At 46.4% G+C, this 16,220-nt stretch overlaps 3 protein-coding genes across 3 annotated transcripts in view; 2 read left to right on the forward strand and 1 right to left on the reverse strand.

The window, feature by feature from the left end:
- LOC126531756 (ATP-binding cassette sub-family G member 1-like) overlaps window positions 1–11,700 on the forward strand; it is a 70,527-nt gene extending 58,827 nt beyond the window's left edge. Inside the window, exons 10-13 of the mRNA XM_050179464.2 lie at window positions 3,010–3,178; window positions 3,384–3,484; window positions 5,467–5,622; window positions 8,143–11,700. Coding sequence (XP_050035421.1) covers window positions 3,010–3,178; window positions 3,384–3,484; window positions 5,467–5,622; window positions 8,143–8,487 — 771 coding nt within the window. The 3' untranslated portion in view covers window positions 8,488–11,700. The remainder of the gene's footprint in view (window positions 1–3,009; window positions 3,179–3,383; window positions 3,485–5,466; window positions 5,623–8,142) is intronic.
- The window catches only part of LOC126531754 (ATP-binding cassette sub-family G member 1-like), a 221,589-nt gene that overhangs the window by 13,059 nt on the left and 192,310 nt on the right, over window positions 1–16,220 (reverse strand). The window lies entirely within an intron of this gene.
- LOC126531755 (ATP-binding cassette sub-family G member 1-like) overlaps window positions 14,646–16,220 on the forward strand; it is a 45,583-nt gene continuing 44,008 nt past the window's right edge. Inside the window, exon 1 of the mRNA XM_055071457.1 lies at window positions 14,646–14,872. The gene's annotated coding sequence lies outside the window, so the exon portion shown is untranslated. The remainder of the gene's footprint in view (window positions 14,873–16,220) is intronic.

Below are 16,220 nucleotides of genomic sequence, written 5' to 3' on the forward strand. Positions count from 1 at the left end.
TGAAAACACGTGCGAAACTATCGCTCCTTATTTCATTATGCCTATAAATTAATTAGTTATTATTCTTCATAATTTTCTTGCTTGGAAAGGACGTTGCGCATTGGTGAGGCTGATATTTTCTAAGCGAGCCAGACTAATCCATGCACCGCCTATTGCTCACATGATGTTTAAACAGTTCGGGCGCCAGTTTAATCCCTTGTAGACGTGACCAGAGGGCAAATTTTATCATGTTATCGAGGGGTGCCGCATCTCAAGCAAGACATACAGGTTTATAACATTATCTAGTAATAAGTCCTAATGAAATGAACCGAGATTCACAGCTGCTGATTCCTCAGTCTAGACTAACACAACGCGTCGCTAGTGATTAGGTAACGAAGCAAAACAAAGAGACCTTTGCACTGCACTAAAATATTAGATTATAACACCACCGCTCTGTCGACGAAGATCACAGTTTCGTCAGTAAGGGGCAGAATAGGAATTGCCACCGTGTGCAAGGAGTTCAAATTAAAGCATATACGTGTATAATGACATTAAAACTACGCGTGTACTTAAATAGCATACTGTAGTGTGACGTCATCACGCCACTACCCAGTTCATGATAATAATGTTATTATTATCATCATTATCATCACCACCACCACCACCACCACCACCATCATCATCATCATCATCATCATCATCATCTCACTACTTTTTGAGCACCCATGACTCACGACAAAAAAGATATATTATTTTCGAGAGTGAAGAGGCTCATGAGTGGAGCGGCGACTATATTCTCGCTGAATTCGGTAGCTCCGATCAGAAAAGGAAAAAAAAAATTCAATTATGGGGTTTTACGTGCAAAAACCACTTTCTGATTATGAGGCACGCCGTAGTGGAGGACTCCGAAAATTTCGACCACCTGAGATTCTTTAACGCTCACCTAAATCTAAGTACACGGGTGTTCTCGCATTTCGCCCCCATCGATATGCAGCCGCCATGGCCGGGATTCGATCCCGCGACCTCGTGGTCAGAAGCCCACACCATAGCCACTGAGCAACCACGACGGGTAAGGAGAAGGAAGTGGACCCGTTAGCATAAACCTCGAGCGTATGTCAGGCCTTTGTCGCACACACAGCGAACAGCCCCGTAGCCTGTTTGAGGCTCCAACACGCACGAAAGGCATCGGTAACGGCCTTGAAGTAACCCTTCGCAGCAGAAAGGTTACCAGGATGCCAGTGAGCATGGCGAAAATACGAGCGGTTGATATGAAAATATCATAAAGCACATAAGAAATACATTTCTAGCCGTTGTTTTTGCGTGTTTTACCTGTGTAATCTTGCTGTGAATACGAATAATTTTAGATAGTACAAGTCACCTAATGACTAATTTAGCCTGATTTATTATTTATTTAATTGAAGCACGCAACATTTGGTCTCCCATGGCCACATCTACTTGTCTGTGGAATAGCGGCCACATTTTAATTCAACGTACTTTGCCTCTTATAAGGCACTTTGGGGGACGTATAAGTAGGCGAGGTTGTCACCTACTTATAACAGCCTCGCCAGGCTTTGGGGCTGTTCAATAAAAGGAATACGTGTCGGTTGGTGCGAGATGAATCAGTATAGCTTGGTTCTCTAACCATCAGACAACAGAGGCATGCATAGAATTAGTTAATGTGCACTCTCCTACCCACGTGACAACTATAACGCTTAGAGAAGGACGGCACGTGAGAGAGCGTATAGATGAAGCGGGGCCCTACTGTCACATTCAAGAAAACACAGATTATGGTTACAACGCCAAAACATTTGTTGCGTCAATCCGTCAACCACGCAGGATGGAGTGTAGACGTTGAGCACACGACGCGGCACGGATGAACAGATATTTAGAGGTGTCCGGTCTTCCTATTGGATAAAATGTCTTGTGGCTTCCACAGTGCTGCAGGGAACTACTGAGGTAGAGTATAGTTGTGGGGTGCATTTGCCGCCATAAGTAAATATATCAGATTGAAATAAACTATACGATGCGAACGCAGTTCTAACAGACATATGAGTTCTAGACACGGCATTTGCAGTGGCAAAGTAATATTTTCGTCAAATTTCAATAAACATCCAGAGTTTTTCCGGAGGTTTTGATCATATGGCGATGGGATACAATGCAAAGTTAGATCACTCTGTGAGTAGGTCTTTACTCCGGGGAAGACAAGCGTTCGCAATGTCGTCGTGCGAGTAAGCAAATAGCTGCGACCTCTCATCATGTGCTGTCGCGTGAGAGCTTTAGGTCGTCTAAAGGTTTACGCGATGAAAGGACGCAATTACACAATGAAACAACAGACACTATCTAAATGCCCACAATGCAACAAATACACGCCTTCAGAGGCACGCTTCCTTTAATACAGCTTTCTAGAAGCGTTCGGCAGTTCACTTGCATTGACAATCATCGCCAATGGTTTCGGCGCCATTATAAGGCGTTTAGCATTCTTTAGGAATGAACAGCGATTTCGTGTGACAGGCTAACCGTTTTCGTGGGCCGATTCCGAAGGTAGTGCAGTCTAATAAAGCGGTATATAAAAGCCGCATGGTGGTACGGTATCTCCATGCTGTGGTGGTACCTTGCGGTACCGCATGGTGGAACGGTGGCATGGGGAACGTTCTCACATTCATTCCTTGTGACAGGTAGCGTCTTGAGACGCTGATCTGCGACCAGAGACGTTCGCGGACGCTGCACGGAGTTTGGAACTGGTCTTTGAGGAAATGGCGCTCGAAGTAACACTTGGCTCCCGCATACGGGTAAGGCACGGTGGCAGGGGAGCAAACCATAACACGTTGTGCCACATAGTGCCACAAATAACCACTTCTCAAGGCAGGATACACGCATAAATGGATAACTACCGGGGTTGCTCCTTCATAAGTTTGTGTTTTTGTGACATAGACGCTATGGTTACATACAAAACATTAAACTGTGTACAGTGCCGCCACATGTTTTTCTACGTGATCGATAGATCTGCTGATTGCATTTTCTTGGGTGCAGGTGGCCACTCCCTTGCGGCTTGTGGCATATGTGGGCTTCGCGCTGATGCTTGTCATCCTGTACTACGACATTGGCAACAAGGCGAGCACGGTCACCCACAACGCCACAATGTTCTTCTCCATGTGCTGCATCTGCGTCTTCCAGACCATTCTGCCCGCCGTCATAGTGTGTGAGTCCCGGCACGTGCGCAAGAACGAAATATTGTACAGCTTCGCTCGCCACTCTGCGTGACTGTCATTGTAGATCTATTGTTTTAGACCAAAAAAGGGCGAATAAAAGACACTTCGCGTGTTTGGCTTTGAACTACGCATATAATCAAAGAACGGGCCGACTTCTTTGATCATTCCACTTCTTCACATTTTTCATTTTTACAGTTCCCGTAAACATCTCAGTACTGATGAGAGAGCAAAGGAATTGCTGGTACAGCCTCAAAGTTTTCTACCTGGCGAACTATGTCACGGAGATTCCGTTTCTGGTGAGTGATGACGTGCTGCATGAAACATGCGAAGTTGCTCGTCGTGCAGCTTACGCTACGGCGAAGTGTATCAACTAGAGTTATACCAAGAGCGACTTATTTATTTATTATTATTTATTACATACTGTCAGCCTGGATGTCAGGCTTCAGGCCGGAGTGGGGTACATAACAATACAGTATATAGGAATACAATGTACATTTGGTCGAGCAAGTACGGCATTGGAAGAACCCACATAAGCCATACAAAGCGAAGTACAAACAATAAGCCACGACAATGTGAACTATCGTTAGCTATTGTGGAATGCACTTAAGAAAGAAGACACCGTCGAACACTCAAACACATTGGCAGGTAGGGTATTCCATGTGCGAATTGTGCTCGGGAATAATGAGGCTTTGAACACATTTGTTCTGCACAAGAACTCGCTCACCTTTGAATGGAAAGAACGGGTTTGTCGCTGGGTAATTGAATGAAAATAAGCATTTTTGTTTATTCCAAGTTGGTTATGGTAAATTAAGTAGAACATTTTCAGTCTTTTCTGGTGTCGTCTTACCTGTAGGGTCTCTAAATTGGCTGTTTGCAAAAGGGCTGATGGGGATTTTTCCCAACTATAACAATTATATATGAACCCGACGAATTTGCGTTGGACACTTTCAAGTTTGGTAATATTGCACTTTGTGTGTGGATCCCAAACAAGTGCTGCATATTCTAGAATTGATCTAATGAAAGTTTTGTACGCGAGCAATCTAATTTCTGTAGAGAATTTACTAAGGGTTCTTCTTAAATACCCAAGTTGTTTCATTGCCTTATTTACAGTGTACGTTATGTGGTCATTCCATTTCAGATCTGATGTAATTATGACTCCTAAGTATTTGTATTTTATAACCTGAGATAAGGTGTTTTTATCGATGGTGTAGCGGAACTCCAAGGATTAACTTTGCGTGTCACATTTATGGCTACTGTTTTTTTATAATTAATGCACATTTGCCAAGTTGAGCACCAGGCTTGAATTTTACGTAGAGACATATTTAATAATCCCTGATCGTCGTGACATAAAATCTCATGGTAAAGTATACAATCATCGGCAAACAGACCTATTTTAACGGATATATTGGCAGCAATATCATTTATAAAAACCAAGAAAAGTAATGGTCCCAGAACGGAGCCCTGAGGAACACCGGACTCTACAGGGGCAGGGTCCGAACTGATTCCATCAGTATATACTGTTTGATGCCTGAATGATAAGTATGCCTCTAGCCATGCGAGAAATGTATCACTTGCGACGAGTTACCCATCTAGTTCAGCATGCGGCACTGAGGCTGTTTGCATAGTTAATAATCTGCAGTGCTTCAGGGGTAACAATTTGTACCGCAACCGAAAAGTGCCACACTGTACATTAGGTCTCACTGTATAAAGTGCAAAAGCTAGTTTATTCGTGATTATACATTACGTGCAATCGTGCAATCCAAATGATTCATTTCATTTATTTGGGAATTTGTTGGAACATTAATATAAAGGAATATTGACAAGATTACTAGCTTGATCTACTTGCCCGTTTGCAAACTGACATCTTCGAATAAGCATTAACAAATAATACTGCCTGGAACACACTTGAATTTGACTTCTAAGACCACGCATATGTAGATGACTTCGAACTGCCTTGCAAGGCTCATAATGGGTGTTGGGACGTGGGCGTGTGCGGAAGCAGCTAGGAGGGCAGCTTCTATCAGTTCCAGCCGCTCAGTCTACGTACTTTGAGGACGTAGAGTGAGCTGTGAACTCACATGTGGCGTAAACCGGTTCCGCCGAGCCACGGCACGCTCATCCGCGGGATGGAATAATGGTTTGGTCTGTCATATGAATTCAGCCTAAGCACAGAGCTGCCTGACAGACGTGATCTAGGGGTCTTGTGAGGTAGACTCGGAGCCCTGTTGTCATGACCATATCGCTGTGCCCTTTTCGCTTGGACTCTTTCCGAGTGCAGGTGATACCGAACGCTGTGCTGATCGCCATTGTGTACTATCCGACGGGACAACCGAAAGAGCTGTGGCGTGTGGCAGGCGTCATGCTCTTCTGCGTCCAGATATGCGCCGTGTCGCAGGCAATGGGGCTCATCGTGTCCGCAGTGTCCAAGCTACAGGTGAGACGTCAGGTTGCCTAGCAAGCCCCCTATAAAACGAGTGCGAATCAGAGAGGACGAGTCGCTTTTTTGTTTTGTTTAGTGAGCTCGTGGCGTGATCCTTTACTATCAATGCCGTCGCGCTGCTCAGCGTGAGTGCTTTATTGAATTGATCGCTTTCGGAGATCTCACTTTCCGTGGACGCTGATTGGCTATACACCGGGTGGGACTGCCGCCGCTCCAGTGAGTCTTCACTCCAGACTGCACGCCACGCAAAAGTGAAAGTAACCCGAAAATGATCGATCGAGAATACGCCGGGGCTACAAAATTGTGCCTTCCGTGAAATACTATTTGTCTGCTGCTATAATGTTTCCGCATTTACACGAAGGGAGACTATAGTAAAATAGGACGACGCAGGGAAGCAAGAAGTGGACGAAATGTGTCATCTATGACTGGTATTAAGTTTTAGAAATGAAATGTTGCTCACACGCAGAAAGCACCCAATCCTGTCCGTAATTAGCAAGTGGTCGCTGCAGACGCGGAAATTTTAGACAGGCAAGTGTTTTTTCTTCTGGTGCCCGAAGCGAACATTTGTTGATATATCACCGTCGTTGAAATTCAGAAGAAACGGATCTGGGCATGGAAATGCTATAACAGCTGATTGACGATCACCAGAGCTAGAGAAGGCATAGCAGAAGAGGTAAAAATGATCTCTAATCGGCGATTTGAAGGTGGTCGGACAGCGACGCTGTAAACAACCAGAACGATTACCCATTGCGACGTTGGTTGAAATAATTCAAGTGGCGACATTCACATGTACTTTACCTGGTTATTAGTCTAAAACGTTTCGACAGCCTGCGACTTGACTTGCGTCGCTACTTCGTGCACCTACAAAAAGTGTTTCAGAGAGAAGAGAAATTCGCCGTGCCTCGTAAGCACGCTGCTCTTCAGGAGTCTCACTATTCGTGGCCTTCCCATAGCACTGTCCCAACAGATATCAGTCGCTAGGTGGGTTTTTCTTTTACGTACGAAATTGTAGTTACGTCAATTAATGCTTCGTATGCTACAGTCAAGCTGCCGCAGCCGCGGCAGCTTGCGCGACAGTAATCTTTACTGGGAAACGCATGCGGCGAGGAGCGCTACGTGCTTCGCATCGGATGTAGGTGCAGGAGTGCCTTATCATCAGTTATAAACGAGAAGAAAGGGGGTTAACCGAGGGGCCCGATTTTTATTAGTCATATCATAAGAAGCCAACAAACACTGACACCAAGGACAACATAGGGGAAATTACTTGTGCTTAATAAATGAAATAAAGAAACGATAAATTAATGGAAATCAAAGAGGATGAAAAAACAACTTGCCGCAGGTGGGAACCTAAGAAAGTGGATGGGGAAACGGCGCCGCGGTAGCTCAATTGATAGAGCATCGCACGCGAAATGCGAAGGTTGTGGGATCGTTCCCCACCTGCGGCAAGTTGTTTTTTCGTCCACTTTCATTTCCATTAATGTATCGTTTCTTTATTTCATTTATTAAGCACAAGTAATTTCCCCTATGTTGTCCTAGTGTCAGTGTTTGTTGGCTTCTTGTGGTGTGACTAGTAAAAATCGGGCCCCTAGGTTAACTCCCTTTCTTTTCGTTTGTTACATAACGAGGGTCTAGAATCCGGCAACATTGATGCCTTCAGGTAGCATACGTTAGTTTATTGACCAGTTGCCTTCACCCAAAAAGATCACGTTATCGTGACGCCTGCGTCCGCCGCCAAGGTCTGTGAGTGGTGACGCTGGCTAACACTCCCAGGGTTCTGCTAGGACACATAAATACCCAAGAAAGTGGATGGGAAAACGGCGCCGCGGTAGCTCAATTGGTAATCAATTGGTAATCGCACGCGAAATGCGAAGGTTGTGGGTTCGGTTCCCACCTGCGGCAAGTTGTTTTTTCATCCACTTTAATTTTCATTAATTTATCGTTTCTTTATTTCATTTATTAAGCACAAGTAATTTACCCTATGTTGTCCTTGGTGTCAGTGTTTGTTGACTTATGATATTATCATCAGTTATGTGGTTCGGATGCTTGTTTTGAGCTCGATCTTTATTGAAACGTGTACTGTTCTGTATGTTGTATGCGTGATTTCAAAGAATGTATGTACTGTTCGCTTCACTTTGCTGAGTACTTGTGGCCTCTGCCTTACCGGAGTATGAGCTATTATATTTGACGGTATGAGTCATAGAAGGTGGTAGTTTTCTGTTGACGTTACACCACGCAAGAAATACCGGGATCCTTGCCACAGACAGCTTCTCTGTAAAAAGCATAATCGGTGCTGACAGAGAAATAAATAGAGCGGGTGGTGTTGGAACTCTTAAGTAGTACATGATGGAAGCCATTATTGTTGTAAGGCATGGATGGGTGACATTTGCCCTGCAATGCACTTGGTTGAAGATGGTGACCCCATTAGGGGCTGTCGTGTCTCACGAACGTTTTTTACTCGTCGTTCAAAGTACACTGCTTTGTTGCACAGAAATTTCTTTCTTGCGTATCACACAGACGGCGGTGTTCCTGGCCCTGCCTATCGTGTCGCCGGCTTTCTTCTTCTGCGGCTTCTTCGTGCCGGCCCACCTGCTGACGCGGTACGCGCGCTGGTTAACGGATATCTCGTACATCTACTACGGCTACAACGGACTACTGCTGTCGGTGTACGGCTATGGCCGCCCAACTCTTGAATGCGACCAGTTCATTTGCCTCTATGAGGACCCCGCACAGTTCCTCGAGTTCGTCGGTGCAGCGGACAAGAAGTTTTATGTGTTGGTGCTTGCGCTGCTTGCTTACGAAGCCATATGCAGGACCATCGCTTTCATCCTGCTCAAGATCAGGTTAGCTAGAAAAGAGTGAAGCGTTTCAGTTCGAGCGGCTGCGAGATTACCTTTCATGTGTGTGTGTGTGCGCTCGCATATGTACAGTATGGTGTGCGAACGTCGGGCATTTGGCTTTGTTTTTTGTTTTTGCTTCAGCCGCTTGCAAGCGGAAAGCATGGTGACTCGTACGGAACTGGCACCTTTCAGTGCATTCCGCGGCAAAATAGGCGCTGCTGAGGAAGCTAAGTGAGCCGACGCGCTGGAGTGGTGTGCCGACCATTGGCGGTTGGCGGTCGAGACTACAACAATGCCACTTAAGGCGGCTCTCCACGTAGTGAAACGGATACCGCTCAGAGCGATATACGGCTGTGACGCCACGTGCAGTCTCGTCGCCTGTGTCCTGCTGAAGATCATAATAGGCTGGAATGAGTGCAGTTGTCGATTTGCACGTTTGCGAAGTTGCTTGTGTGCGTTCGCAGATTTTTATGTGACGGCGAGTGGAATTTTCTTTTTTTCTTATTTGAGCTGCATCAGTTTTACATCAGCCTGTGCGGGTAACATAAAACTTCAAAACATGTGGCACATTTGTTCATCTTCGCATAAGACAGCATGATAGACCATTTGGGTGAATTTTCGTAAGAGTAAGGGACGATGACACGCATGCACGTTTTGTTTGTGCGATTAGCATCCTTTGTGAACTACCCCCATGGCGGTGTGTATCTAAGCTCTTTGGCCCAGTGACCCAAGTTGTCTGCTAGCTTGGGCCACACAGTATGTACTGGCTGTTGTCTTGTCGAGCAGACAACATGGGCCAATGGGTATGTGACCGAATAGACAACTCGCTGCTGGCTGCTGTCTGGCCTAGTTGACAACGAGGATAGCTGGGTATGTGCCCGAACACACAAATTCGGCACCATGTTTGTGATACTGGTAAGTGCCCATTTTTGGTCAATCTCGCAATATGAATGGGCCGAGGTGACACAAGGGGCGTGTATCATTAAACATACTAAAGCGGCAGCACCCCATCCGCAACAGAGACCTCCACTTCGAGCGCGGCCGCTTGGTGGATAGCCATTGCAAATAAGTTGCGGCCGGGAAAGTAGGGACATTACGAAAATTCAGCGGGAGTGCAGCGATTACAACAAGGTATATACTATCGTGGTATCACTTAGAATTGTGGTAGGCAGCGAGATTGCCACTTAGCGTTTCTGCGGTGGCAATCCGGTGTGTCGCTGCATTGCTTTAATGCTAGTCGCATTATCGTCGACATTCAGCATGAGATGAGTTCTGACGATTGCTTTTTCTTAAAATTTTTGAGTTTCAATTTTATTTGCGTTCAGATGTCCCAATGCTTTTTTATCGGAATGGCGGATCTATGAGTGAACGAAGAAGGCAGCGGTGACGTCACTCTTCCGCCTTGGACTACACTTACAAGCGATGCAGCTTGCGGTTCCTGCCAATTTCTCTAACCTGGCTCCTTTGGCACTTACTTTGGTTTTGGTACACTGACTATAGGTAGCGTCAAAGGAGACCCTTTAGCCTCTTAATTAGGAATAACAACACACTCTAAGATATTTTAATGTAGCATACTTTCAAAGTTTTCTAGTCCTAAACGAGCGGCACATATGTGTCGGTCCACCCAACGGCAGTAGTCTTTTTGGGTACTTGATTGCCTACAAGCGTCAGTACTTCCAGGCGACTCTGAAGCTGCGGCGTAGGCAGGGGCCCGGTGGCACACCCAGGCCCGTGCCCCCCTCCCCGAAATTTCTGCGTTAGTACGGGGCCTTCCTAGCCCCCCCCCCCCCCCCCCCCCCCCGTTTTTCCCCTTCCCGGTCAAGTGGGTGGCCTCTCCCCTTTTTACTAAAAAGCATTTTTCGCTGCGTCATTAGGCTGAAGGCAAAGTTTTGTATACCAGAGTTGTAATGTGCCTGCTTTTGTACGCACGTACGACAGTGGCGTATAATTTACTGGAGTTGCGAATAAGCATTTTTATTTTTGATTATTTTAGCAGTTAAAAAAGAAAGGGGGTCGCATTGTCGAAGCACTTGTAAACAGTCTTATTTTCTTTATACGATGCACACCACAGGGTATGCAGAGAAACGGCATCAACCTAAAAGGTTTCCTCTAAGCGTCCCCATCGACAGACATCGCACAATCTTGAGCCGCATGTCAAATATGACCCCGTCCTTGCGCTTGAGATAATGTTTGTAGGACAACGTATGAGAGGCCATACTGGCTGCTGACGTTTTGCATTGTATTTGTGGAGTTTCTAAAATATTTTGGCTACGAACGCTTTGTGCAAGTAGTAAAGCACAACAGAATAAGGTCTTTCACCGAGGGCCGAAAAGGGCGAGCTCTGCAGTTGCAGTCATCCTATGTCAACCACTGCTAAGCACAGCGTGGGTGTTCTACAGCTTAATCGATGACAACTTAAATATTCAATACCCGCTGCAACCACGAAAGGACAGTGCACCTGCCCTACACCTCAGGAAAAGAGGCGAGCCAGCTGGAGTTCGCTCAAAGTTTGATGACTTTCATTTGCTAACGTGACTGCTAGACTAATTGGAAAATAAAAGCTCATTGTCAACCTTTGGTTGAACACTGATATCACGGGCGCCTATAAAAGTTGCCAGGATCTTCAGGTTTCATCGTAAAGCCAGTGACACAAAGACAGATCTGTACGGAGAAACGGGAATTTTAAACAAGGTAAATTGCTTGACGTCACGGAAATAAACTAGCCTAGTTTGAAGATGCGTGCTTTCGGGTGCCTACGCGTGCCTACGGGGGAATAGCTTTTTTGCGATCTATGCAAATTGTGTTTGAGTTAGATAGTGTACATATAAGCTTTCATTCTTCGGTTGTCACCGACTATAGGCATGATGAACAAAGTCTGAAAGGACTCACCAAGGGCGGGCAGAACCATTGGAAATGCTGTAAATGCGCTCCACACCACAGCGCTAGAGCAGCGAGAAACTGAAGATTGCAACGCGACACTTAAGCCACGTGTCGATCTAGTCGTACACTATGCGCCTTTATTTGAAGCGTCATTAAGCATAATAAAGCTTACACGAGTGATGGGCACTAAAGCATAGAGAAGATTTCACATACGTCTCAGCGCACAGACTTTGCGAACCTAATCTTGCATCACACGTGCTCCTTCGATGGCATGTGCCCGGAAAGGACAGCCGAGCTGGCGAGTGTTTGCACCAGCACGTAATAAACCGCAGATCTTCGTTCTTGTGCAGTAGCATTTGCTTGGTGATTTCTGCTTATCGGTGTCGCTCTTTCGGCGTCATTGGGACGAAGGCTTCTCATCCACCCTCATCGTGGAGACAACCCAGCCGCATTCAACGGTAAGGATGATTATGAAAGGATTAACCGTTTCTTTCTTCTCGCACCAAGTTACCCGTGAGGCAGCTCGTACGAAGAATTTTATTCGCAGGTAAATTTAACCGTGAATTAAATTAAATTATATGGTTTTACGTGCCAAAATCCCGATCTGATTATGAGGCACACCGTAGTGAAAATTTCACTTCTGGAAATTTGGCCCACCTGAGGTACTTTAACGTGCAGCTAAATCTAAGTACACGGGTGCTTCCACATTTCGCCCCCATCGCAATGCGGCCGCCGTGGCCGGGATTCGATCCCGCGATCTCGTGCTCAGCAGCCCAACACCATAGCCACTGAGCAACCACGGCTGGTGAAATTTAACCATAAGAAAAAGCCACTTGGGGTGCCTAAAGTGGCGTTGCGCTGACCTCTACAGAGCAGGAAATGCCAGGTGAGGGGCACCGTGAGAAATATTCATGCTGTGCGAATCTCTGCCACGCCTTTCTGGTCGTGGATAAACTTGGCACGGGGTAAAGTATTTTATGCTCGCGCCCCTTATTCTGTGAGAACGTCGCAGTGGTGGGCTACGTATTGTTTCGGCCCACCTAGAGCTGTTTAGTGCTGGGAATATGTCGGCGCAGGAACGCTTTTGCAATACCGGCTCCGTTTCTAACGTTGCGCGCCTGAACTGCAGATAATTAAAAAGGGTCACCTTGCTCTGCGCGACACAACACTAAAGGCCTCCGCAGTGGGTTGTGGAGTCGGAGTTGGCACGCAAATCACCTTATGTATAGAACCTCTCTATAGAATCGCGTGATCCCGAATTGTTGGTTGTTCGAGGCTTGCAGGCAGAAAACAAGAAGGTCGTACGGTCTGTAGGCCGTACGACCTTAAAATATATATGTACACAAGGTACCAAAACTCTGGACCGTACTAAAGCTTCCATAAAAACCCATACTTTCAAAAGGCGGTTCACAGAAAGTGGCGCCATCTGTGTTGACGCGGGCGACTTCCGTGGAACAAAATCAAGTATGGCATGACTTCACTCGAGCAAGAAACAAACACACACACACACACACACACACACACACACACACACACACACAACCCCACGTTTTTGGGCTTTGTAACTCTAGCGCATGCGTGCATATACGTTATGTGCGTATCTGCGAACATGGCAACCTTGGACGGCACCGAATCATAAATGAATATGCGCCGAATCACCTTATCACGGTTGACTACGCAATAATATATACATAAAATAAATAAATAGGTTAAATACATAAATAAAAAACACGTGTCCTTTCTTCTTGCCCTCTGACGTCAATTGCTGCCAACAGAGCGATGAACTCATTAGGCTCTTTAATAGACGTTCATAGAACTGGCGCTACGCACGCCACGAGCGTGGACAAAAAGAACACCGCAACCGTCGTGTCCGTTCGAGTTTCCTTTTCTGCTCGGTGTTATTTTCGTCCCCGCTGAAGCTTGTGCTGAAATGGCGCAAGAGCAGTGAATAACTGCGACATTGACGGCATTGGCGGCGCTTGATAATGACCGCATTGACGTATACCCTTAGAAACCGAAGACACCTTTTTGGCCTTTGGCGACGCTAACTATATAGTAGCCGCACGATGCTTCCTCTTTAGCTGTGCTGTGCGCACCAGACGGAGGGAACACTTTTATTAAGTAGAAAGGCGCACGAGTTCAGCGGGACCAAGCAGACAAAGCTGTTAAAGTACTAATACAACATAAGAATCAAGCTCGTACACGTACTTGATACATAATTGTTGACAGCGAGATGATATAGCAGCTTTTTCATGACCAAGCGTCGGTACGACTTCTGACACGGCATACCGAAATGGTAGCTCTCGCTGATATACGGGGTGTTCAAAATTAAGCTTTAAATTTTTTTTCAAAGTTAGGCACTGGGAGGCGGCGAAGACCACCTGTGCAACGAAGTTATGTGGCCAGCGGGACACAAAGTGAGATGACGATTATCGCTGTCAGCAGACAGACCCATTAACTAAAATTTAATATTATTTTTTTGTTGACTGCAGTTAGTGCGTATGTGTGTACCGAAAGATTAGAGGCAGTCGTGTGTCTACACAGTATCAGTTGGAAGAATTCTTCTAGCAAGGCTGTGCTCCGAGATATCTGACTCCAAATTTTAATTGTCGTTCGCATGATTGCGCATGCAAGAGAGCGAGGATCGGCGCAAAGGTCCTCCCTGATGTGACGCGGCTGTTGCGTGCGGCGTTTAGTCTGACAACAGGGCGGAGGCATATATGCAAAGATGATAACTGTTCCCCTTCCCTTCTCGGTCGGCACTGGAACAGGAAACTGGAAACATCCAGAAATATCACTTTCTGGTGGAACCTGAAGAATAAAATATATACTTGATCAAGTACAGAACCATGTTTTTCTTTAGTTAACCAACCGCAGTGTCTAAGCACCCTCTCAGGGCCGAAACTCCCCAGTGGGGAACTACAGTGCGTAGAATTATTTGTAATCATTACTTATGAAACCTACACTCTATCCTTGAAACTAATACTGCCATATTTTAACAGGTAAGCAACTCCAAAGGCTACCACGCACACGATGTCCGTTTCCCCTGTAAGCTCTTTTTTACCACCAATGTTGTGTTTGATAAAAAATTTTCGCGCAAAATTTGCCCGCCGAGACGCTCGCCTGCGTTCCAACGCGTCCTTTTCAGACGCTTCTCCTGTTATCGCAGATGGAATTCTCTGGTTGCTTGCGTTTTCCACGCGTTCCTTCCTGCACAAGCTCACGCCTGCGTCCTAACTGCGCCTTGGTAAAGCCAAATCGAAACGCAGCAAGCATCTCAACGCGCTCGCTTGCCAGTGACGAATTCGTAAACACGCTATGCCACTTGTGGATGCATGCGTCCGTGGCGTAATCATTCCTTCGACGGCTGTCGCGTGCTTCGTATGCTAGAATCGTGAGCTCCCTTAGAGCGGCGTCAGTGGCCCTTGCTGGCCGCGGAAATAGGATGAACACAAGTGGGAGCTGCGACAACCAGGCTATTCTACTACAGCTACCCACAGTGTGAACCACATCATGTTTCTACTCGGGTACGTACGTGTGAGTACCTTTAGGTTCGAAGATTTCCGGGACGCAAATGATGAAGCAGGCATGCTATCCGAAATGGTAGCCTTAGGAGCTACCGCGTGTGAGCGGTGAGTTCGAACAGCGCAGAAGCAACGAAAGGGATGGTTGACTTTAAAGAGTTACAAGCCAAAAGGCGGCGGTGTCTCATCAGAGACGCACAAGACCATCAGGTCAGGCTTAGGCTACGCTGGCTTCTGCACGGTGGGGACGATGAGGATGCCCGGGCGGCGTTGGCGGCCTTCGGCAAGGTCACCAAGTTTAATGTAAAATATAAATAAGCTATAGTTTCTATAATTAAGTTTGATTAACAGATATGTACTACGTCGTCATGCATGTATATGCGGACCGTACGCTATAGAAATTGATGTTTGAGACCTTCATTATTTGTCCTAATATATAGGTGCCAGCTGTGCTCTTCCAAGGTGCGGCTATAAATATTCCTGTCAAATAAAGAAGTCCCCACTACATTGCCGGTAATTGTAATGAAATCTGTAATGTCAGTCTGTCTGTCTGTCTGTCTGTCTGTCTGTCTGTCTGTCTGTCTGTCTGTCTGTCTGTCTGTCTGTCTGTCTGTCTGTCTGTCTGTCTGTCTGTCTTTCTGTCTGTCTGTCTGTCTGTCTTTCTGTCCGTCCGTCCGTCCGTCCGTCCGTCCGTCCGTCCGTCCGTTCTTTTACGCCGACCCAGTGGCCCAAGTCGTCTACCAGCTTCATCCACCACCGAGTAGTTGACGATGGACACGATAGAATATGAGTGGTTGCCTAGCCACTGCGGCATGCATGGCTATGATAAAGCGGACGCAGCTGCACTATTTGCCCATCACGGCGTTAACTGCGTTGCCATTCCTCTTTTGAGAGCCGATGCAGCGAAAAAGCTTACCGTACTTGTGCGTAATCTAGTGTTGCTTCACTGGAATTCATCCGACTACGCAGGTGCACCCTGTGTAGCCCTGGACCCTAATTTACAGCTTTGTATTCTATCCGCCGTGGTTACTTAGTGGCTATGGTATTTGGCTGCTAAGCACAAGGTCGCGTGATCAAATCTCGGCCACGGCGGCCGCATTACGATGGGGGCGAAAGGCGAAAACACCCGTGCACTTAGAGTGAAGTGCACGTTAAAGAACCCCAGGTGGTCCAAATTATTCCGGAGTCCCTCACTACGGCGTGCCTCGTAATGAGATCGTTGTTCTGGCACACGATTTATTTTCTTAGCTCCGTATTCCGTCCGAAATTCCACGACGTGACTGCACGCTTCTAATCGGTCTATGGCTTGGGGTAGCATTGTCGAATGCGCACTCCTTTCTGATCGGAATGA

The sequence above is a fragment of the Dermacentor andersoni genome, chromosome 5 (assembly GCF_023375885.2).
Source record: "Dermacentor andersoni chromosome 5, qqDerAnde1_hic_scaffold, whole genome shotgun sequence".
Lineage (NCBI taxonomy): Eukaryota > Metazoa > Arthropoda > Arachnida > Ixodida > Ixodidae > Dermacentor > Dermacentor andersoni.